General features: G+C 37.7%; 1 protein-coding gene across 3 annotated transcripts in view; it reads left to right on the top strand.

The window, feature by feature from the left end:
• The window catches only part of Dcun1d5 (defective in cullin neddylation 1 domain containing 5), a 30138-nt gene extending 5990 nt beyond the window's left edge, over positions 1-24148 (top strand). Inside the window, exons 3-9 of one of the 3 annotated variants that reach the window (XM_087905880.1) lie at positions 1256-1326; positions 1666-1757; positions 20472-20580; positions 20686-20790; positions 22323-22425; positions 23150-23299; positions 23832-24029. In XM_087905880.1, the coding sequence (XP_087762006.1) occupies positions 1256-1326; positions 1666-1757; positions 20472-20580; positions 20686-20790; positions 22323-22425; positions 23150-23299; positions 23832-23887 (686 nt within the window). In that variant the 3' untranslated portion in view covers positions 23888-24029. Of the gene's footprint in view, positions 1-1255; positions 1327-1665; positions 1758-20471; positions 20581-20685; positions 20791-22322; positions 22426-23149; positions 23300-23831 lie in introns of all 3 variants that reach the window. The other 2 variants (XM_048429222.3, XM_048429221.3) reach the window with 2 other exon arrangements.
• The last annotated feature ends 294 nt before the right edge of the window (positions 24149-24442 follow it).

The following is a 24442-nucleotide window of genomic DNA, read 5'->3' as shown; positions in this document are numbered from 1 at the left end:
TTCTACTTCCTAAGTGCTGGGATTATAAATTCATGTCACCTTGACTAGCTAAAGCTGGAGTATTTTCTGGTAGTTGAAGAAAGGAAAGTTAAAATGTACAAGGAGGACACAGTCTCAAGAAGAAACCTGCATGAGCTCTGTCATTTTCAGAATCTAGAAAATATGTATATTTGTAAACAAATGGACTTGTAGAGACAGCAACATGTAGAAAAGAGTGAGAAAGGCTGAACTTAGGGGGACGAGAAGAATGAGTTACTGATAGAGGATATAAACAAAATTAATTGTTTTTCTAGCTCTAACTCATGCTAAAATGAAAAATTGAATCCTTGCTAAAATCCATGGTATAATGATTTTCATTTTATCCGTGCATAAAAATTCATCCACCAAATATTGAAAGTATAAAATCCAGTGTGCACCTTTCAGTGGCTTTCCAACCAAGTTCACTTAGGTGTGTAGGCGTCAGCCGGGCTCCTGCTGGTGACTGTCGTTTTTATTTACAGGGTCTTTTTATGTATATAGTAAGGAAAATAGAAGTTTCTTTTGGTTAATGTAACATTGATTCAAGACATTTTTGTAGTGATAAATTTATGTCATATTTCAAATCATAACATTTGAATGTTATGTTTTAGGTCATTTCTAGGCACAGAAGAATTAGCAGTGATACAGTTCCTTTATTTTGGGAATCTTCTAATAAAAAAAATTCAAGAATTGCTTTTTTTTTTTAAGTGATCTAGTTTAAAATGAGAAACAAAAAAGATAATTCAAATTCCACATGCTTTATAGCCTTACATTGTCAAAAGTTTTATTCAGAATAAATTTTTAGTACTGTTTTTTTTAAAAATGAGTGAGTTCATGTTGGTTTGTTTTATTCTTTTTGTGAAATACTGATTTATAATAGTGGAATATTTCTTTACTGCTCCTTTAAATAATGTCCTTAACTCACTGGGCCTGATAGCTCACATCTTTAATCCCATCATTCAGAGGGAGAAGTGGGTGAATTTCTGTGAATGCCAGACCAGCCTGGGCTACATAATGAGACCTAAACTAAGAAAAGGAAGAGAGTCCTTGATTCATATTGTACTATATTTAAGGAATAAAATTTCTAAGTATTCTCTTCAGAGCTATGCTAAAATTTAAATTCACTTATTTATATAAAAAGTATTAAGAGATTTTCACAGATGTTTTTAGTGTAATAGTTTAAGTCATGTACATAATAAAGTATAATAAAGTGTATGAATTATTTTTGTCTTTGAAGGTCCTGATGAAGTTGTAGGGCCAGAAGGAATGGAAAAATTTTGTGAAGACATTGGTGTTGAACCTGAAAATGTATGTTTTATTTCTAAGTAAAATGAAACTTAAACAGATTATAATGTTTTCATAAATTTATAAAAATTGAGGCTTTAATATATGGAAGATATTTTTTCTTCATGAGTAATATTGTAAATTCACACTAGGGTTTTTTAATCACCCTAAGTTGAGTGAGCGCCAGCATTCCTGAACACTGCCTCAATGCTGGCACCTTTCAGCCGCTTGGTAGCTGACACTCAGCAGCTGTAGTGTCTCGTAGTGGGCGACTGGAAATGTTTGTTTAAGAATGTTCTCCATGAGGAGTGCAGCCATGGTCATCTCTGACTTCTCCTGTCCTTTATGTTCTCTTCCTTACAGATTATTATGTTAGTTTTAGCGTGGAAGTTGGAGGCTGAAAGCATGGGATTTTTTACCAAGGAAGAATGGTTAAAGGGAATGACCTCATTACAGTAAGAATATTTTCTGAAAAGCAAATTTGGTGGCCTATTTAAAGATCTCTTTGATATTTTGTGCTTCATCTTTTTCAGGAATAAGATTTTGCTTTAAAGTAATCAAATTGTTTTGATTAGTAAAAATCAGAATGGGGACTAGCAAAATTATATTCTGACCCATGAGTAATTTTCGTACACTTTAAGAAAACACTCAGGCTAATTGAGACATGTTGAGTTCATTAGAAACGGTCTGTGAGTTAGGTGTTCATAGGGTTATTTGAGTAACAAAAGTTTTTCCCCACTATACACTCCACTCTACGAATTTCATCACTGGACAATCCTAAACCCTGGGCCTCCTCACTCCCTTTTGTAATAAGTTTAGAAAGTTACACGGTGCTTTGGTGCACTGCTTCCTCCTATTACCTTTCACAGGATCAAAGTAGAAATGGTTTTTGGCTCCTGTGTAGTCTTGAGCCATTTGTAGTTATGTATGTTCAGATGGAGATGTCATGCTGAAATATTTTCATAAATTTCAGAATTACTTCATTATTCAGATAATTCACTCTGCCTTTTCAGAGTAGAGTATTTCATTTCAATTCAATTAGGAATTTTGTGGTAATTTTCTATTATGTCATATTCATAATGTTCCATCAGAATGTTATTCAACATTCTAAAATAGTTTCATATTTTAAAATGTTACTTTATTTGTTTTTCATTGCTTGGGATTGAACCCAGGACTTTATACATGCTAACCCAGTACTCCACCACAGAGCCACATCCCTAACCACACTTAAATTTTTCAGGCAGACACTGCATTATTAGGCCTAGAGTTTTCTTTGTTGTCTATGGTTTTCTTAGTCTATGTAAACTATTCTTAATTCTTATTTATCTATTCCTCAGTTTTTTGTTTGTTTTGTTTTGTCCCCCCGTCCCCCCCAAGACAGGGTTTCTCTGTAGCTTTGGAGCCTGTCCTGGAACTAGCTCTGTAGACCAGGCTGGCCTTGAACTCCGCCTGCTCGAGTGCTGGGATTAAAGGCATGCACCACCTCCACCCGGCTTGTCCCTCAGTTCTTAAGAAATTATGTCTGTTTGCTTACAAGGCAGTCACATTTATGTATTTGAATTTTCAGTATCTTGTTATCTTCTCTTTTTAACCATTTTTTAAAATGTCTTTTTCATGTGTGTTTTAAACATAATGTTAACTGTGTGTGTGTGTGTGTGTGTGTGTGAACATGGACATGTGTACTCAGGAATATGTCCTATCATTGTGTAACTGTAATAGATTTGTTGGAAAGAGTAGGGTAGGTGGGAGTGTGACTGTTCAGTATGTACTATGTAGGTAGATAGATACATACAACATAGATGTGTATACACACACACACACACATTTATTCCTTGGGTAAAAACCTCTTCTCAGTTGCTGGATGAGGATTCTATGGTGATATTTAAGATATTTATCAGTTTGACTGCAGGGCAAGTCAAGATCAAGCCCCCTCTCGTCTGTTGCTTAGGGTCTTAGCTGGGGTCATCCTTGTGGATTCCTGAAAATTTATCTAGAACTACGTTTCTTACTAGCCCCATAATGGCTCCCTCAATCAAGATATCTTTCCTGCTCTCATCTCTGTCCTTCCTCCATCTTGACTATCCCATTTCCTCAAGTTCTCCTCCCTTCTCCCCCCCCCTTCTACCCTCCCTTCTCCCCGCACCTAATTTTGTCAGGTGATCTTGTCAATTTCTACTTCCAGATTGATTTATATATGTTTTTCTTAGGGTTCACATTGTTACTTAGCTTCTCTAGGGTCATGAACTATAGGCTGAATATTCTTTGTTTATAGCTAGTATCCACTTATGAGTGAGTACATACCATATTCATCTTTTTGGATCTTGGTTACCTCACTCAGGATGGTGTTTTCTAGTTCCATCCATTTGCATGCAAATTTCAAGATGTCATTTTTTTTTTACTGCTGAGTCTAATGTGTAAATGTGCCACATTTTCTTTTTTTTCCTATTAGCTCAATATTCTTTTTTTTTTACATTTTTTTATTGATATTTATTGAGCTCTATATTTTTCTCTGTTCTCCTCCCTGCCTCTCCCCTTCCCCCTTCAGCCCTCTTCCAAGGTCCCCATGCTCCCAATTTTACTCAGGAGATCTTGTCTTTTTCTACTTTCTACTTCCCATGTAGATTAGATCTATGTAAGTCTCTCTTAGTGTCTGCATTGGTCTAAGTTCTCTGGGAGTGTGGTTTGTGGCCTGGTTTTCTTTGCTTTATGTTTAAAAACCACCTATGAGTGAGTACATATGATAATTGACTTTCTGTGTCTGGGTTACCTCTCTCAAAATAATATTTTCTAGCTCCATCTATTCTCCTGGAAAATTCAAGCTGTCGTTATTTTTTTTTCTACTGTGTAGTACTCCATTGTATAAATGTACCACATTTTCCTTATCCATTCTTCAGTCAAGAGGTATTTAGGTTTTTTCCAGGTTCTGGCTATGACAAACAATGCTGCTATGAACATAGTTGAGCACATGTCCTTGTGGCACGATTGAGCATCCTTTGGGTATACACCTAAAAGTGGTATTACTGGGTCTTGAGAAAAGTTGTTTCCTAATTTTCTGAGAAATCACCACACTGACATCCAAAGGGGTTGTACCAGCCTGCATTCCCACCAGCAATGCAGAAGTGTTCCCTTTCCCCCACAACCTCTCCAGCATAAGTTGTCATCAGTGTTTTTGAACTTGGCCATTCTTACAAGTATAAGATGAAATCTCAGAGTGGTTTTTATTTGCATTCCTCTGATGAGTAAGGATGTTGAACATTTCCTTAAGTGTCTTTCAGCCATTTTAGATTCCTCTGTTGCGAGTTCTCTGTTTAGGTCTGTACTCCATTTTTTAAATTGGGTTATGTGATCTTTTGGTGTCCAGTTTCTTGAGTTCTTTGTATTTGATTTTGGAGATCAGACCTCTGTCTGATGTGCCACATTTTCTTTATCCATTCTTTGGTTGAGGGACATCTAGGTTGTTTCCAGGTTCTGGCTATTACAAATAATGCTGCTATGAGCATAGTTGAACAAATGTCCTTGTAGTATGATTGAGCATCTTTTGGGTATATGCCCAAGAGTGGTATTGCTGGATCCTGAGGTAGGTTGATTCCCAATTTTCTGAGAAACTGCCATACTGATTTCCAAAGTGGTTGTATAAGTTTGCATTCTCACCAGCAATGGATGAATGTTAACTTTACTCCATATCCTCTCCAGCAAAAGCTATCACTGTGGTTTTGATCTTAGCAATTCTGACAGGTGTAAGATGGTATCTTAGTTGTTTTAATGTGCATTTCCCTGATGGCTGAGTATGTTAACATTTTTTTAAGTGTCTTTTGGCCGTTTGAGATTTTTCTGTTAAGAATTCTCTGTTTAGTTCTGTACCCCATTTTTAAAATTGGGTTATTTGGAATTTTGATGTCTAATTTCTTGAGTTCTTTATATATTTTGGAGATCAGTTCTTTGTCTGATGTGGGGTTGGTGTAGATCTTTTCCCATTCAGTAGGCTGACTTTTTGTCTTATTGACTGTGTGCTTTGCTTTACAGAAGCTTCTCAGTTTTAAGAGTCTCATTTAAAACTGAGTCTCATTTAAAACACTGTGCTACTGAGGTTATGTTTAGGAAATGCCAATGCATTGAAGACTGCTTCCCACTTTCTCTTCTATCAGGTTCATTGTGGTTGGATTTATAGTGGGGTCTTTAATCCATCTGAACTTGAGTTTTGTGCACGAGGATAGAAATGGATCTATTTTCATTCTCCTACATGTCAACATCTAGTTATGTCAGCACCATTTGTTGAAGATGCTTTCTTTTTTCCATTGTATAATTTTGGCTTCTTTGTCAAAATCAGGTGTTCATAGGTGTATGTGGATTAATATTAGGGTCTTTAATTCAGTTCTATTGGTCAACCTGTCTGTTTTTATGCCTATAGCAGGCTGTTTCCATTACCGTAGCTCTAATAGAGCTTGATGTCAGAGTTGGTGATGTCTCTGGAAGTTCCTTTATTGTACAGGATTGTTTTGACTATCCTGGGTTTTTTGTCTTTCTATATGAAGTTGATTATTGTGAAGAATTGTGTTGGGATTTTGATGGGTATTGTATTGAATCTATAGATTGCTTTTGGTAGGATTGCCATTTTTATTATGTTGGTCCTCCCTATACAAGAACATGGGAGATCGTTCCATTTTCTGGTATCTTCAATTTCTTTAAAGACTTATATATATATGATGGTTTATTTAATGTGCATTGGTATGAAGGTGTTAGATCCCGTACAACTGGATCTTTGGTTGGTGGGTGCTGGGAATTGTACCCAGGTCCTTTGGAAGAGCAGTCAGTGCTCTTAACCACTGAGCCATCTCTCCAGCCCCATAAGTTCTTGTCAAATAGGTCTTTCACTTCTTTGGTTAGTGTTACCCCAAGATACTTTATGCCATTTGTGACTATTGTGAAAGGTGATATTTCTCTGATTTCTTTCTCAGCTTGTTTATCATTTATGTAAAGGAGGGCTACTGATTTTTTTTGAGTTGATCTTGTATCCTGCCACATTACTGAAGGTATTTACCAACTGTAGGATTTCCCTGGTAGAGTTTTTGGGGTCAGTTATATATACTATCATATCATCTGCAAATAGCGAAAGTTTGACTTCTTCCTTTCCAATTTGAATATCCTTGATCTCCTTTTGTTGTCTTGTTGCTTTAGTCAGAACTTCAAGAACTGTGTTGAATAGATATGGAGAGAGTGAACAGCCTTGTCTTGTTCCTGATTTTAGTGGAATCACTTTGAGGTTCTCTACATTTAATTTTATGTTGACTGTCAGGTTGTTGTATATTGCTTTTATGTTTAGGTATGTTCCTTGTATCCCTGATCTCTCCAAGACCTTTATCATGAAGGGGCGTTGTATTTTGTCGAATGCTTTTTCAGTATCTAATGAGATGATCATATTTTTTTTTCTTTCAGTTTATTTATATGATGAATTACATTGATTTTCATATATTGAACCATCCTTGCATCTCTGGGATGAAGCCGACTTGATCATTGTGGATGATTTTTTTTTTCATGTGTTCTTGGGTTCAATTTGCCAGCATTTTATTGACCATTTTTGTGTCAATGTTCATGAGTAAGATTGGTCTGTAATTCTCTTTCTTGGTTGAGTCTTTGTGTCGTTTCAGTATCCTGGTAACTTAGCCTCATAAAAAGAATTTGGCAATGTCCCTTCTGTTTCTATTATGTGCAGCCCTTTGAGAAGCATAGGTATTGGTTCTTCTGGGAAGTTCTGGGAGAATTCTGCACTAAAGCCTGGATTTTTTTTTTTTTTTTGGTTGGGAGGCTTTTGATGACAGCTTCTATTTCTTTGCAGTTTATATGTCTATTTAAATTGTTCACCTGGTCTTGATTTAATTTTGGTATCTGGTATCTATCCAGAAAATTGTCCATTTTTTTTGTTTTCCAATTTTGTGGAGTACAGGTTTTTGTAGTATGACCTAAAGATTCTCTGGATTTCCTCAGTGTCTGTTGTTATGTCTCCTTTTTCATTTCTGATTTTGTTAATTTGAATGTTCTCTCTCTGCCTTTTGATTAGTTTAGATAAGGGTTTGTTTATCTTGTTGATTTTTCTCATAGAACCAGTTCTTTGTCTCATTGAGTCTTTGTTTTCTTTATTTCTATTTTATTGATTTCAGCCCTCAATTTGATTATTACCTGTCTTCTATTCCTCCTGGGTGAGTCTGCTTCTTTTTTTTTTTTCCTAGAGCTTTCAGGTGTGCTGTTAAGTCTCTAATGTGTGCTTTCTCCGTTTTCTTTATGTGGACACTTAGTGCTATGAACTTTCCTCTTAGCATTGCTTTCATAGTGTCCCATATGTGTAGCATGAGGACCGGCTTGTTGGGGTTTCTGTCCCGCTCAGTACCTCACAGCCGGCAATTCCCAAAGAAAATCAATCACACAGAGATCTCTATAAGTTATAAAGCCGATTGGCCCTTTAGGTCAGGCTACTTATTAGTTCTTATGACACATATTACCCCATTATCCTTATCTACGTTAGCCATATGGCTTGGTACCTTTTTCAGCTGGGCAAGTTACATGCTGCCTCTTCGGTGGTCTGCGCAGGAGTGGCAGAGGGAGCTTCCTGCAGTCTCTTTGCTCCACCCCTACTCCCTGTCTGGCTTTCCCGCCTATACACCCAGACGTGAATAACTGAATCCACAGAAAGCTTGAGAAAGCTTGGGAAAGAATAGAGTAAATCATGTTTTCTTGGTAGCAGCAATTTCTCGAGTCTGCTCTGCTTGCTAGAGGCAAGCAAGTGCTCTCAACTAAGAGAGGCTTCCTGACTCAGCTTTAGCTGCAAAACCCTGAAGCTCATTAAGAGGTCCTGCCACGAAACACTTAAATGGTGTTGATGAAAAGCTGAATGCATGCTTTTCAGTTTTCAGCCGTAGCAGGAAAAAAGCTGCGCTGTTTTAAAATGCCGGCTTTCTGGGCCATCCTGCCAGGGCAATCTCTGACTCTTTTAGGCAGGCAGTTCGACTGAGTGTGGTCTGTGAGCAGAATGCTGCAACTTGCTTGCTGGCAGGGACCTTGAAACACTGTAGAGCTGTGACGACAACTCTTAACGTAGATAAGGATAATGGGGTAATATGTGTCATAAGAACTAATAAGTAGCCTGACCTAAAGGGCCAATCAGCTTTATAACTTATGGAGATCTCTGTGTGATTGATTTTCTTTGGGAATTGCTGGTTGTGAGGTACTGAGCGGGACAGAAACCCCAACAAGCCGGCCCTCATGGCTACTCATAGGTTTAGGTAGGTTGTGCCTTCATTTTTGTTGAATTCTAGGAAGTCTTTAATTTCTTTCTTCATTTCCTCCTTGACCTAGGGATTGTTCAGTAGTTCACTATTCAATTTTCTTGAGTTTGCAGGCTTTCTGAGAGTAGTGTTGTTAAATTCTAACTTTAAACCATGATGATCTGATAAGATACAGGGGATTACTCTTTTTTTTTTTTTTTGTATCTGTGGAGGTTTGCTTTGTAACTGAGCATGTGATCAGTTTTAGAGAAGGTTCCATGAGGTACTGAGAAGGTATATTCTTTTGTGTTTGGGTGGAATGTTCTATAGATTTCTGTTAAGTCCATTTGAGTCATAATATCTGTTAGTTCTCTTCTTTCCCCATTAAGTTTCTGTGTGGTTGATCTGTCCATTGGCGAGAGTGGAGTGTTGAAGTCTCCTACTATTAGTGTGTGGGTTTTGATGTGAGCTTTAGTTGTGTTTCTTTTACATATGTGGGTGCTCTTGTATTAGGGGCATAGATGTTCAGGATTGAGACTTCATCTTGAAGTTCCTGTTATGAGTATAAAGTATCCTTCTCCATCTCTTCTGACTGATTTTAGTTTGAAATTTATTTTGTTAGATATTTGGATAGCTACACCCACTTGTTTCTTAGGTCTGTTTGCCTGGAAAACCTTTTCCCAACCCTTTACTCTGAGGTAGTGTCTGTCTTTGAGGTTGAGATATGTTTCTTGTATACAGAAGGCTGGATCTTGTTTTCGTATCCATTCTCTTAGCCTGTGTCTTTTTATAGGTGAATTGAGTCCATTGATATTAAGAAATATTAATGACCAGTGGTTGTTAATTCCTGTTATTTTCGAGTGGTAGTGGTTTTGTGTTTCCATTCTTTGGATTTTGCTGGTCGAGGTTATCTTTTGCCTGTTTTTTTGTGAGTACAGTTAGCTTCCTTGGGTTGGGGTATTCCTTCTAGTACTTCTGTAGGGCTGGGTTTATGAATATGTAATGTTTAAATCTGGTTTTGTCATGGAATATCTTGTTTTCTCCATCGATGGTGATTGTTGCGAAGTTGGGCATAATTCTGTTAGGTCTACATTTATATATTACTTGATCTTTTTCCTTTGCAGCTCTTAATGTTCTTTCTTTATTCTGTATGTTTTATGTTTTGATTATTATATGGCAAGGGGAAGGGTGGGGTTTTTTGGTTTGTTTTTTTTGTTTGTTTGGGTTTTTTGTTTGTTTGTTTTTTTGATCCACTCTATTTGGTGTTTGTAAGCTTCCTGTACCTTCAGGGGGGTATCTTTTTTTAGGTGGAAAGTTTTCTTCTGTGGTCTTATTGAATATATTTTCTGCATCTTTGAGCATCTCCTCCTTCTACCCCTATTATTCTTTGGTTTTGTCTTTTCTTGGTGTCCCAGATTTCCTGGATGTTTTGTGTTGAGAATTTGTTGGATTTAATGTTTTCTTTGACCAATTAATCTGTTTCCTCTATAGTATCTTTAACACCTGAGATTCTTTCTTCCATCTCTTGTATTGTGTTGGTTATCCTTGCCTCTGTAGTTTCTGTTTGTTTACCCAGATTTTACATATTCAGAATTTCCTTTGTTTATGTTTTCTTTATTACCTCTATTTCATTCTTCAAGTCTTGAATTGTTTGCTTCACCTGTTTGATTGTTTTTCTTAGGTTTCTTTGAGGGAATTATTAATTTCTACCAATTTTTTTGTTTGTCTTTTCCTTCATTTTTTAAGGGAATTTTTCATTTCTTCTTTAAAGGTCTCCATAATCTTCATGAAGTTATGTTTAAAATAGTTTTCTTCTGGGTTAGGATGATCAAGTCTTCTTGTTGCTGGGTTCTGGTGTTACTATGTTGCTTTTTATTTTGTTGGATGAATTCTTGCATTGAGGCCTACCCATCTCTTCCTTCAATTGAAGCTAATAGTGTCTTTGCGTGGCTATCTGAGTCTTTGGGAATTGTTCTTGAGGTCTGCTCTGTACTGTCAATGTCTGTGTGTCAGGGACACACTGAGGTCTGTCTTAGCCTGCTCTCTTGGTCTGCTCTCCAGGTTCGCTCCCTTGGTCCAGTTGCTTTGGAGTTCCTCTGTTGGTCCTCTCTGCCAAAATCTCTCCTGCTGGCTGGCTAGATAAGCTGAGGCCGGTGGGGAAGAGGCCCTGGTTTCTGCCCCACTGTGGAGGGCTTAGAGAGTGGGATGTCCTGCCAGGTGGCTGGTCACTCACCTCTTGGTCATCTCTGTATCATCGCAAGCCCTGTTTCAGAGTTCCACGGAGGTTGCAGGAGGATAGGCGAGTTTGGGGGCAGGGTAGGGCTTGTAGTTTGCAGGGTCCAGTGGGTGGGTGTGGGTATTAGGGCAGCCTACCTGCAGGAAACTCTCCTGCTGGCTGGATAGAGAAGCTGAGGCAGTTCGGGGAGGGCTTGTAGCTTGCAGGGTCTGGTGAATGGGGTGGGTATTGTTGCTTCTTTAATCTTATGATAAACTTGTAGTGAGGAGATAGTTTGTGGCTTGAAATTTAAGATAGAAGATGCAAATTGACCTACCTTATTATAAAAATGGATAGGTATTAATGTATTTGATTTAACCTAATAAATATAAAACTTTTTAGTCTCTATTTCTGTTGAAGGAGAGCAGCTTGTTCATCCCTTCTTCCCAGAACCAAAATAATCACACAGAAACTATATTAATTAAAACACTCCTTGGCCCATTAACTCTAGCTTCTTATTGGCTAACTCTTATATTAATTTAACCTATTTCTATTAATCTGTATATTGCCACGTGGCAGTGACTTACCAGCAAAGATTCGGCATATCTGACTCTGGTGGCTCCATGGCGTCTCTCTGACTCCGCTCTTCTTTCTCCCAGCATTCAGTCCAGTCCTCTCTGCCTGCCTAAGTTCTGCCCTATCAACAGGCCAAGGCAGTTTCTTTATTCACTAATGGTAATCACAGCACACACAGGGAACTCCCACATCATATTTCCTGTGAGGAGATGATGTTGTCTTAGAATTTTACTTAAGATTTTCATGGTCTTCAGATCCAGATAATTGTCAATTGAATTGTGTCAACTTACTTTTGAATTTATAGGACTCTTGAGTAGAATGCAACTAAAGAACAATCCAGTGGTTACAACATATATGCAGGTCAAGAATATTGAACTGAAATAATCATAATCAATTATGTTGTGTAATGCTTTTTGGATACTTTTTGTTCTAAATACTTGGCTAGATACTGTCCTTATAGATGTTCTATAGATGACTTTCCATTTATATAAAGTAATGTATCAAGCACAGACTTACAAATAGTTGAATGTAGGTTTTATAAAAAAGTAATCTGATTTTTAGAATCATAAGGGTGAGTTTAAAATTCCAGCTATGTGAAATAATAGTATTACCTTATTTGGTACTTTTTCTAACATGAGGGAATCTAAAGATATTGGAAAACAATCAGATTTTGAGCTCAGGAATCACACAAGAGTTTTGCAGTTGTGTTTAAGTGAGTGTTCATGGTGTTTTAGGGTCTTGAGAATTGATGGAAGCTGAACCTTGTCCTTTTTAAGATGTCCTTTACTTTACCCACACAGTTTCTCATATTGTTGGGATGTGGGTGACCTTTTATATTTTCTCAATCTAAAGATCATAGTTCTGAGGATACCTGTAAGTTTTTCCTTTGGCCTGTTACACTGGGTGGAGAACTTCTCCCACATCTGCTAGCTAAAAGTTTGATGTTGATATACAGCTTAGACACCACGCTGGTGGAGAAAACTGATTACAAACTTTCAAAGGTATTGTACTTGATCATTATAATGAGGGCCAGTGGTGGTAACCATAAAGGTAACAGTGGTAATAATGGTGACAGTAACAATTATAGCAGTATACTAGTAAATTTCCTTCCAGAAAGGGCCACATTACACACTTTTCTGGGCTTCATTTTGAGACTTGGACTTTGAAGATTAAAAGGGAAAGGGCTTATTTGACTTAATCTTTTTTTGTTGTTGTTTCTGTTTTTCAAGACAGGGTTTCTCTGTATAAAAGCCCTGGCCATCCTGGAACTTGCTTGGTATACTAGACTGGCCTTGAATTCACATAGATCTGCCTGCCTCTGCCTCTCAAATGCTGGGATTACTGGTGTGTGTGCCACTGTGCCCGGCTAATTTAAGCCTAAGAAAGGGAGGAATGGGTAACATTTTCTTGTTTTTTCGTAGGCTGAGCAGGGTGTAGATGCAGTGATGTGTTAAGTAAGGAGTTGAGGCCAACTACGGGTTGCCATTAACATTCTTCTTTGCTCTTTCCAGTCAGTCTGACAATTTCCAAATGCCTTCCTCTGCATTCTAATACCTAGAGAAGTAGACAGTATTTATCTAGTTGGTAAATGTATTGTAGAGAAGATCTGTTATATGTTAGCATGCCACAGCATACTCATTGGGATTTACACATTAGGAAGAGAGCCTCTCTTAGATCTGCTACATAAATGAACATTCCTCTTGTTTAAAAGACTTAAATGCAGTCTTTTTTGCCCAAATCTTTCTGTTCAATTGAAACCCATTGTGTATTCATTCAAAACACTATGTTCTCTGGGAATCTTACATTGTGCCATGAACTCAAAACTTTGTAAGGTTTTACTTTGATGTTACTTGAAACATAATCTCTTGCTATTCATGATGGACTGTTAAAACTCTATATAAAGTTCAGAATTGAGCAATATTTATAATTGTCAGTGTTGAGAGTAGAAAAGATGCATACCATGGCACAAAATGATTAATTTAGGGCTATTTTGGAAAATTTTAGAAATTATGTCCTTATTCCAAACCAAAATTTAAGTCAATAACTCAAACAGCATTTTTCAAAACAAAACATTAATGTAGCGCTATAGAATATAAAGATATCCTTTTTTTCCCCCAATGGTGGCACACATCTTTATTCCCAGCACTTGAGAGGCAGACAGATCTCTAAGAATTTGAGTTCCAGGACAGCTAAGACTACACAGAAAAATTCTGTCTCCAAAAAACCAGACCAAATCAAATCAAACCAAACAGCAATCAAAATTTCCACTTCCTCCCCTCCTCCCACTTCCCTCCCACTCCCCCCCACATTCTCCCTCCTTCCCCTCCAATCCTGAGAGAGGGCAAGGTACCCTGCCCTGTGGGAAGTCCAAGGCCCTCCCCCCTACATCCAGGCTTAGGAAGGTATGTATCCAAATAGAACAGGATCCCAAAAAGCCAGTACATGCAGTAGAGACAAATCCCAGTGCCATTATCATTGGCTTCTCAGTCTGCCCCAGTTGTCAGCCACATTCATAGGGTCCACTTTGATCTCATGCTCCTTCAGTCCCAGTCCAGCTGGAGTTTGTGAGCTCCCATTAGCTCAGGCACACTGCCTCAGTGGGTAGGCCAACCCCTCGTGGTCCTGACTTCCTTGCTCATATTCTCCCTCCTTCTGCTCTTCAACTGGACCTTGAGAGTTCAGTCCAGTGCTCCCAATGTGGGTCTCTGTCTCTTTTCTCCATCCATCCATCGCCAAACGAAGGTTCTAAGATAGCCTCATTTTATACATGCTGAAAAGTGATGGCAGGAAAATATTAAATTGGTTCTCTATAAATTTAATTATATAACTAATAATATAATTCTCTATAATATAATTCAAGTTTCTAGAAGGGAGGAAACTTTGCATGTATAATGAAGAAGCTGTTGTTTGTAACAGAGTATTCTTGGAATCTAAACCAAGGTATTTGAGACAGCGTTTGCTGGCTTTTGTATGACTAATTCATACAGTGAAATGTGTGTGGGTTGTGTGTTCACAACCAAGGCTACAGTAAAGTAGCATGAGTTTCAACATGGGCAAACACCACCAGAAAAACCTCATCTCTTAATCTTTTAACTAATTTTTGATGATTGTGTACTTAGAAAATTTTGACTGTTGCCAAATTTTTATGATTTGCCTCATATACACACATTTTATTTATATAATTGCCCCTTATGGAACCGTGACCCATATAGAATGTTTGAAGGCACTGTAAGTAATGTTGGTGTGTTCCTATGGATTCTTGCCTCCAAAGTGACTGCTTGGTCATTGTGTGTTCTATGATTATGTTTGATGTGTTCTTTTGTGCTAAATTCCCTTCAGACAGAAACTTTAAGTTTCTTATAATTAAATATGCCACCTATCTTGTGACTTAGATTAGTGGTCATGCTTTATATAACACACCTTTAGAGTCTCCTATGGTACTATCCAGGAAAGTAGGACTCCCCTCCGGTTGCAGGCCCTGTTGTATGCTATTAAATTAAACTTTGTTCCTTAACAAATGAATAACTTTGAATATTAGGAATCTTGTTTAATTTTAATTTTTTGCCTTATTGAATAACAGGTCTTCCTTAAAAGTCTGCATTTTTGGGTGAGAATATAGGTCGTATTCTAAAAAGATGTGGAAAGCATTTTGAAGTTACAAGCCCGTAAAAGATAAGGCCCTGATTTAAGTCCTGACAGAGAAGGGAGTAAATATAAGTAAGTAAGGGGTACCTGGTGAACACGTTAGCTGTTACTGTGGAGATTCTAAAGGCTCCCAGACATCATTATAGTAATATGTGATATGAGACATGTTTCTTTTACATGTTCCCATGGTAGAGGTTGAATGTATTTATAACTTCCACCAGAGCTTACTGTTTCACTTAGTAACTTTGTACTGTTTGACGTGAGCTACTGAGAGAGTAATTTCTAATGAGTAGTCAGAATAGATTTTTCTTATTTTTACATGAAACATATTTTAAGGAAGTAGACTTGGCCAAGTTAGACTTAAAAAAATTGATCCCATTTATGGCAGTGACAGACTAGATGTAAAGAAGTAATTTCCTTGGAAAATGGTTAAGAACTCTATAAAATTTAAAAGCTCATTTTGAAAAGGCATACTATAATTCATCTATAAATTACAGAAAATAACCCAAGGCCAGAAATGATGAGAGGGATCACTGTGTCAGGATTTATATATCTGGCATCTATTTGGCTTCTTTTGTGAGAATACCTATATCATATTCCTGGTCCCCTAAGAGCTGGCTAATAACGTGTCGTGCATATTAATAACAAGGCATTCTGTAAGACCTGAGTAGAGTAGGAATCACATTAGATAGGAACTGATGACAGATCAGTGATTGGGCCTTTTTGCTGTGCATGCCGCTCTAGGTGCTGTGCGGCTAACACAGGTCAGAGCCTGTCGCTTGTCTTCGTGTAGATTACAGCTTTGTTGTTTGGTAGATACTGGATTGTTGAGGATTGCTATGTCTTGATGGGTTGACCTTTTGCCATTATACAATTCCCTCTCTATTCTGATCATTTTCTTTGCTTTGAGGTCCCATTAGTTGATACAAATACAGTCACTATTGCTTTCTTTTGACTGTTTCCTATGATAGGTCGTTTTCAAATCTGTTGTCATTCTTAAAATCAAATTTTTAAATTAATCATAAAATAATGAGCCTCACTATGATATTTTTATAATATATATTGTGCTTTGCTCATATTCATCCTTCCCCCCACCCCAGTCCTTTGCTTTTAGCATACTTCTATTGTTTTTTGAAATTTCTTTCAAAAACAGTGTATCTAGTTGGATTATGGTTTTTGTTACTTTGGTTATGATCCCAGACTATGTTTATCTTTTAATTGCTCTGTTTAGAACATGTTTTTGAAATGTGAGGACATAATTTATAGTGCAAACATTTCCACTTTGTTCTTCATTGCACTTTTCTTTTGTAGATTTCTTCCCTTCCTTTTTTTTTGCAGTTTTCTGTTACTTGTTTTAATAAGTTTGTCATAATCTTTGAAGCATTTTTATGATAGGTGCTTTAAAATGCGAGATATGTCTAAACATTTTGTTTGAAATCTGCCTTGTTGTGGTAAGTAATCTTTCTGTTGAAAGTTGGACAACCTGGATATTATGCCAGGGACCCTAGATCTTATTCAATCCTTCTGTTTTTTAACTAGTGTACTGTGCCACCATTCCAGCAATAAGGGTCTGCTGTTTACTGGCAGATGCAAGGAGAAATTAAAGCTAACGTTTTACACTCAACAGGGGATGTATTATTCTAGAGCAGGAGTAGAGTTTAGGCCCAACCGAGCATCCTGACACTTGGTCAGGAAGTGGTAGGCATGCCTTGTTACTATTCCACATATTGTCACTGACCCTACTGGGGTTGTGTCCTTGTTACTACTGAGTGATGGTTAAGGCCTTAACTCATCATCAAGGAAACTTAACAGCACCCCTAGACAGGAAGTTTGGCTGCTTATTACTCCCCAGAGGGAGAACAAGTTCCTGCTCTTGTGTAGTTTCTGTGGTACTGTAGGATTTGAGGGAATCTGCCTTAACTGTGTTCTGCTGAACATGGATACGTTAGGACACTAATTCAGTCTCTGCTGCCCTTGCCAGGAGTTGGAGCACTATGTTTGGTGATACTTGATTGGAATAGTGTTCACAGTTAGAGCCTCTGCCTTCTCAGGTTACTTCTTTCTAGTCTTCTTGAACCTGGGGCATTTGCTGGGCAAGTACTAGATCATCTGAGCTATACCTCCAGCTCTTCCCCGCCCCCCAAAGAAAATTTTTTGCTGTTAACAAAATAAAATAAGATAAAACAAAAACCATCATATTGAGTTTGACACGCTAACATGAAAATGAAACGGCCCCAGGAGAGGGCATAGGATCAGACCCACCTGTTGAGGAGCCCATGGAAGTGCTGGACTGGTAGCTGTGGTGTGTGTGCAGAGGACCTGGTGCTGACCCCAGCAGGATGCTCGTGCTGCTTCAGTCTCTGAGTTCACATGGAGGGCCTGTTCTCCTGTGTCCTCATCCTTTCCTGCCCCCCCCCCCCGCACAAAACATTTGGCTGTGGGTCTCTATTCCCGTCTGCTGCAGAAGGAAACTTATCTGATAATGGTTGAATAAGGCGATGGATGTGTATAGCAGAACATCATTAGGAGTCGTTGGATTTTTTGTTTTTCTTCTGCTTTTCTAGTGTCTCTCTGTGTGTGGCATGTATATTTGTGTGGGCACATGTGTGTAGTTGCACATACATGTATGTGCTTGTCACTGTGGAGTCCAATGTGTCATCCTCAATTACTCTGTATTCTACAGGCAGGGTCCCTCAGTTGAAAACTTGCTGTCATCTGCGGCAAGGATAACTGAGGCAAAAAGAAACTGAGTGGGCTTACCACTATATGTCATTCTTCCAAGTTTTTCCCTTTCTGAATTTAAGATCTTGCTACAACAAGGCTATACTGGCCTTGAACATACAATTCTTTCCTCAGCTTCTCAAATGTTGGGATTGCATACGTGTGTGCCACCACACCCGCTTTCATTCAGAATCTTCTTAGGTATTATGTGGTCCATGTGTCAGTAAGTTATACTTAGCAGAAGTCAGAGAAACACACTCCTCAGTGTTGGCTGGAACTGTTAGTACATTTTCTCTAAGTTTCAGAACTCAATGTTCTCTTACCTCGTTTTGGTTACTGCCCCTCCTGTAGCCACCGGAAGATTTTATCAGTGTTCGTTTTCTCTGGGTCCTCTTTTCTATTTTAAGAAGTTTGTCCCTACCACTCCTGAAACACATCTTGCAAAAGTTATCACTTGGGGCTGGAGAGATGGCTCAGTGGTTAAGAGCACTGGCTACTCTTCCAGAGGTCCTGAGTTCAATTGCCAGCAACCACATGGTGGCTCACAACCATCTGTAATGAGATCTGGTGCCCTCTTCTGGTGTGTGGGCATACATGGAGGTAGAATGTTGTATACATAATAAATAAATAAATCTTTTTAAAAAAGTTATCACTCAGAATTGCACAATAGAAGCAGTAAATCCTTAACAAAATTTGTGGTCACATAGATAGAAATTGCACAAAAAAGAAAAATCTGTGGTGATCTCTCATGCTATATTAAATGACTGAAATTCAGGCTATATTGGAAAAGAAAAGAAGAGTAAAAAAACTAAATGATAGTAGTGTAGGCTAAAAATATACATAATTTTAATCAGTATCAGATTGTTTTATTACTTGAAATTGTTCTTTGACAGTGTCATACGTGTATATAATGCATACTCTCATCTTCCATTCTTATAATTAATGTCTTCTTAAGTAAGATTTTATGTTAAGTAATAGAATGATCAGAAAAATTAAATGGTAAAAATAAGTTAAAAAGAAACAGACATTTTGGATGTTGAGTAGTTACAAGTCTTTTATCTAGTTTGGACAAATACTAATTTCATTATTTAGTAAGTTTTCGCAAAGTAGTTTTTTAAATAATCCTTAGTTAATTTTCTGATGCTATAAGATTGCTATCAAAGCTAGCAAGGAATGTTTTTAAAAAGGTCTCATCAGTGTGTCACACAGGTAACAAGACGTCTTTTTATAAATACTGAAGGTTATTCTGGGTAGTGGTGGCACACGTCTTTAATCCCAGCACTTGGGAGGCAGAGTCAGGCGGATCTCTGTGAGTTACAGGACAGCCTGTACTGTTACACAGAAAAACTTTGTCTCAAAAAACAAAAACAAAAAAAGGTACTAAAAGTTTAACAATAGTGTTGTACCAAAATCTTTTCTGCTTAATGGAACTATAACCCATCCCACATAAACCCTCACGTTGCTGACTTAAGATACAGAAAATCTTGGTTAAATTTTAGAATACCAAGTGTCTGTTGCATCATGAGTTCTCAAATTCAGTTTGAATGGAATACTATAGTTGCAGTAGATATACCCTGTTTAATCAAGGGGAATCAGGTGGTTTCATACAGATGGCAAGTTTGAGTTAGGCCTTGAGTTCTCTTCTCATCCTTTCCAGTAGAGAAAATAAGGTGTGCTGACGCATAGCTGACTTTTGAGAATGGAAAATAAAATGCCTAGAGTGCAGTAAGGATATGGGTGGTGGCCAGAGATCCTGGTAGTGGAGCTTAACAGCATCAGAAAGCCAGCGAGACTTTGGAGTGTTTCATTGATTGAGGTGTTCTGATTACTTCATCTTTAGAAATAATAAAGGCAACTTGTTTGTAGCTTTGTATTTGCACCTTAAGTTGGGTGCTTTGATAATTGGTCTCAATTTTGTTTACCAAAACTCTGGGGATCCGGATTTGTGATTAGGTCAGTTAATACATTAATTTTCTTTCCAGTATACTGAACTTTTTGTTTGTTTTATTTTGTTTTTGGTTTGAGTTTTCGAGACAGGGTTTTTCTCTCTCTAACAGCCCTCACTGTCCTGATAGTAACTGTTATAGACCAGACTGGCTTTGAACTCACAGAGATCCGAGTGCTGGGATTAAAGGCATGCACCACCACTGCCCTGCTCGTGCCCTAAACTTTTAACACTATTTGTGGCTTATCTTTTTCACCAAGCTGATGCCTAAAATCATTCTAAAAAAGTGTGTTAATGGGGCTGGAGAGATGGCTCAGTGGTTAAGAGCATTGCCTGCTCTTCCAAAGATTCTTAGTTCAATTCCCAGCAACCACATGGTGGATCACAACCATCTGTAATGAGGTCTGGTGCCCTCTTCTGGCCTGCAGACATACACACAGACAGAATATTGTATACATAATATATAAATAAATTTTAAAAAATGTGGTAATGACTTGATTATCATTGGCTCAGCACTTGGAAAAGAGCCCCTTCTTGGATTTAAAATGGGATCAGGAGCCCACTATGCAGGCATTCTGATCTTCACACCAAGACATGTTTGTGATTTATTTGGAATTTTTGATTGAGATGTTTATTTTTCTTGAAGTTACTACAGTATACTCTGATTGTCAAATTTTCTATGCTTTACTATTGCATTGGTAATTTAAAATATGTCTGTTCTTTTAAATTGTCCAACTGAAAATGCTAGACTTAAAGAATGTTTCTTTTTGTACTTGGTCTTAGAATACTTTTTCTGGCCTCTGTCTTTAAGGTGTGACTGCACAGAAAAGTTACAGAGCAGGTTTGATTTTCTGCGCTCACAACTGAATGACATCTCATCATTTAAGAATATCTACAGATATGCCTTTGATTTTGCAAGGGTGGGTACAGCTTCCCCTTCAGATCCTAAGTGCTTTCATTTTATGGGCATACTTACGTTTTTTTGTTTGTTTGTTTGTTTTGTTTTGTTTTCACGAATATTGTAGGATAAGGATCAGAGAAGCCTTGATATTGATACTGCTAAGTCTATGTTAGCGCTGCTGCTTGGGAGAACATGGCCACTCTTTTCAGTATTTTACCAGTACCTGGAGGTATGTATGGGTATTTTAAAATGTTTGAAAATTGTATTGAAAATATACTTTTAAGGAACAAATTTTGTACTTTAAAAGATTCTACATAAATAATTAAAGAAGTCTGCTAAAATATTTCTATACTTACTGTCTGTTTAGGTATAAGTTTGTGTCATTTGTGTACTCTGTACCTAAGGCACTTGGGACCTGCAGTGGGACTTGGTGACAGAATGGATGCCTTTCATTTGTTTCTCTCTGGGCACCGTCTCCTGTAATACATTGAAACAGTTCTAAGGGATTTTCATTCTACTTAGGTGGAGTCCCTGAAAAAGTATTTTAGCATAGACATTTCTTATAAAGTTAATTTCTTGAGGTTTTGGTGAGAAAAAGTTGATGCTAGTACATAAATCTCAACCAATTTCTGTGTTGTTCCCACTCTCCATCCCTAGCCTTAGAGCTTATTTTAGTAATAAACCTTTATTTTCTAGTTTGACTCTGCAGTGTTTTGCATCCTCCAATGAGCACAGCTGCAGCAGTCGTCCACTACCCTGCTGACTGCAGCGGGCTGTGCTGCGCCTGCACCTGCGCCTGCACCTGCGCCAGCTCTTGCCTGGTTTTGTTTTTTAAACCTCTCAACTTTAGTGTGGGGGGTGTATTTCTAACCGTTCCTTGAGTAGAACTGCCTTTTCTGTTAGAAACGACACCTCACCATGCTGTTCACTTGTCACAGTGACTTTTCCAGAGCAATTCTATTTCAAGCCTGGGTAGGTGAGTTCTATACACTAGTCAATTTTGGGGACTAGTAAAATTAATATTTTTGATTTATGATACATATCTTCCTCCTGTTGATCAAAAATACATTTAGCTAAATACAAAATATTAATTTTTGTGGGGCTCTGAAAAGAACAAGATATGTTCAAGCAAGTTTTATAATTTAGTGGCTGAGGAAATGGGGAGGGGAGGGTTAGCTTAGTGTTGGGTTTTCATTTTTGTTGTTGGTGGTGGTAGTTGGATTTGTTTTATGAGGAGAGGGTCTGTGTTTTGAGGGGTGACATTGACAGAGTCTTGATGATCATCCTGCCTCTACTTCCCAAGTGGGGATCACAGGTGTGTGTCACCATAACTCGTGTGCTGGGGAAGGCACCAGAGCGCCTGCCCACCAAGTTCTCTGCCACAGATGTAACTTTCCAGGGAGCACTCATATATGGACCCAAGCTCATATTGTTCCCACTACTACTGTAGATGCCCTCTTCAAAATGTAGCTTATGTACACAAGTTCTGTACAGTGGAAACCACACAGTCAGGCCAACCACATATAGGATAGGTTTTAGCTGAGAGCCACATGGGTGTACCATATGTAAGTCTCAGTATTAGTCATATTGACTTTCAGAAAAGAAAATACATGATAATACAAATGAGTCTAGAACAGCAAGTAATTAAGAAAGGAAGAAATATTTTAGGAAAGGCCAAATAAATGGATAGAGTCACTAAAATCAAGCCCCAATAAGAATGTTGGTTCTGTAGTCCAAATTTTTATATCATATTTTCCACAGCAATCAAAGTATCGTGTTATGAACAAAGATCAGTGGTACAATGTATTAGAATTCAGCAGGACAGTTCATGCCGATCTTAGTAACTACGATGAAGATGGTGCTTGTAAGTATATCATGCATTCCTGTGAAAATAAATTCCTAAAGATGTTAAACATGTTTATGCATTCTGAGGCATTAACAAACAGTTTGGACTAGTGTAACAATAAATCATTATTTAATCAGAATGTGGGGAGGGAGCGTCTAGATTCAACAGTGTTATAAAATAAAATCTATGCTAGTGAATAAAAATGTTGATTCTTCAGTGAATAGATGTTACAGCTAAATGATCATTTCTCAGCCAAGAAGCCAATATCCTATTTGTACTTGCCTTTTCAGCGGAAGAAAAGTTCCACTCATGAATTTAAAAGGACAAAGGCACAACAAATAAGCCAAATTAATTCCGTAGAACTCTTAAACTTTAAGTCTCCACTGCCATTTGGAGTGCTGTAGTGTTTCACTGTCCACAAGGGGTACATGGAAAGGTGTCTTGCTTTATAACGAAAATGGAAATAGCACACTGTGACACAAAGCAAGGTGCCAAAGAGACAGCCTGCCTCCCGTATGTAATGTTCTTTCCCTACAGGATCACAGAGTTTAATTCTTGTTTGAAGAAATAATCATTTTCTGCAGTAGGCTAATAGCCCAAGAGGTACATAGAGCCTGCAGATGTGGATATCTGTGTTATGTTGAACCAACATTTAAAACTGAGAGGTTTGACATAAAAATAAAATTGTATATTTTTTGAACTATCAGAAAATCTGACACATTGCACCTGTATTCCTTTGTAGGTTTCAGAGTTTGGAACCAAGTAGTGACTGTTGAGCTTGCTCTCCAGCATGGCAGTCCACACAGTGTTCCAACATTACCATTTAGTGCTTTGCCTGCCCGGCTGTTTCTGTGTGCTCTGCTAAAAGCAAGAGAGAAAAGAACACCCAGAGGTTTTATGTTTTGAGAAAAACAAGACAAGCATATCTTTTCATGGTCATACTTTTCATACATTTTGAAATACTGAATTCCATACATCACAAATACTAAAACTCGTTGAAGTTGCCCATTTGGCTTTTGTTGGTAAACATTTGAAACCTCTACATTAAAAAACTTGTTTTTTAAGAATAGTTAGTCAGTCAGGTACTTGGCATTTGCTTTATGCTGTTCTTTTTACTGTGTCTTATCTTTAGAATAAAATCAGCCTTATGTGGCCACACCCCCTTAACAAGTGCTCTTGCTTCTTGATACAGCAGAAATATGTTTTCTGAGTTTTAAATGCTAGTGCTGTGGGGGAAAGGTTAGTTTTGTCTCAATCATAGGTGTTCATGAAACACTCCTTGAGAAGGACATAACCCTGGGGGATAAACAAAACTGAAAGCAGTAAATGAAGGACAGGGTAGAGTAGGTGGACCGTTGCCACCTCAGAGCTTGTTACAAGGATAACTTTACTGAATTATAACAAAACTTATTTCTTTTGTTTAGGGCCTGTTCTTCTTGATGAATTTGTGGAGTGGCAAAAAATCCGTCAAACATCATAGCAAGAACTGTTGTGAAGAACATACAGATCTCGTGAAGAAAATGCAGGAAGAGGGAGGATATACAAGGGGCGTTTTCACTCACGAAAGACTCCTCATAGTACTTTTTCCTTTTTTTAAAGGAAGTTTTCTTGTTACATGTGATGGGCATTGAGCCACATGTCTTCTGAGACTGAATATTGACGTTTTTGTTTCAAGTTATGTTTTTAACATTTATTTTAGAACAATAAAGATTCAGATTTGTGACAAAGGCCTTAAAGTGAAGATGTCCATTGAGTGTCAGTGGTATTTATTTTGGTAAATTTTTATTTCTTCAACTTTTGAAGTTCTAAATCACCTTGAGTTTGTAGAACTTTAAAGACTTTAAGCAGTTTAAATATTTGGAAGTGTACCTGTCAGTGGTGCGGCTACTGATATTCCTCCTCTTTGCATAATTAGAAAGCATGGTAACTTTAGCTTGTGGGATACTGTTTTCTGATCGCAGCTACAAGTATGGGAAGGACTCCAATTTTAGGTTTTTACAAAAACTGTTTTATGTACAAACCTTATCTAAAGAGT

Source organism: Myodes glareolus, chromosome 4 (genome assembly GCF_982192425.1).
Source record: "Myodes glareolus chromosome 4, mMyoGla1.1, whole genome shotgun sequence".
NCBI lineage: Eukaryota > Metazoa > Chordata > Mammalia > Rodentia > Cricetidae > Myodes > Myodes glareolus.
This window is presented reverse-complemented; position numbering and strand designations above follow the sequence as displayed.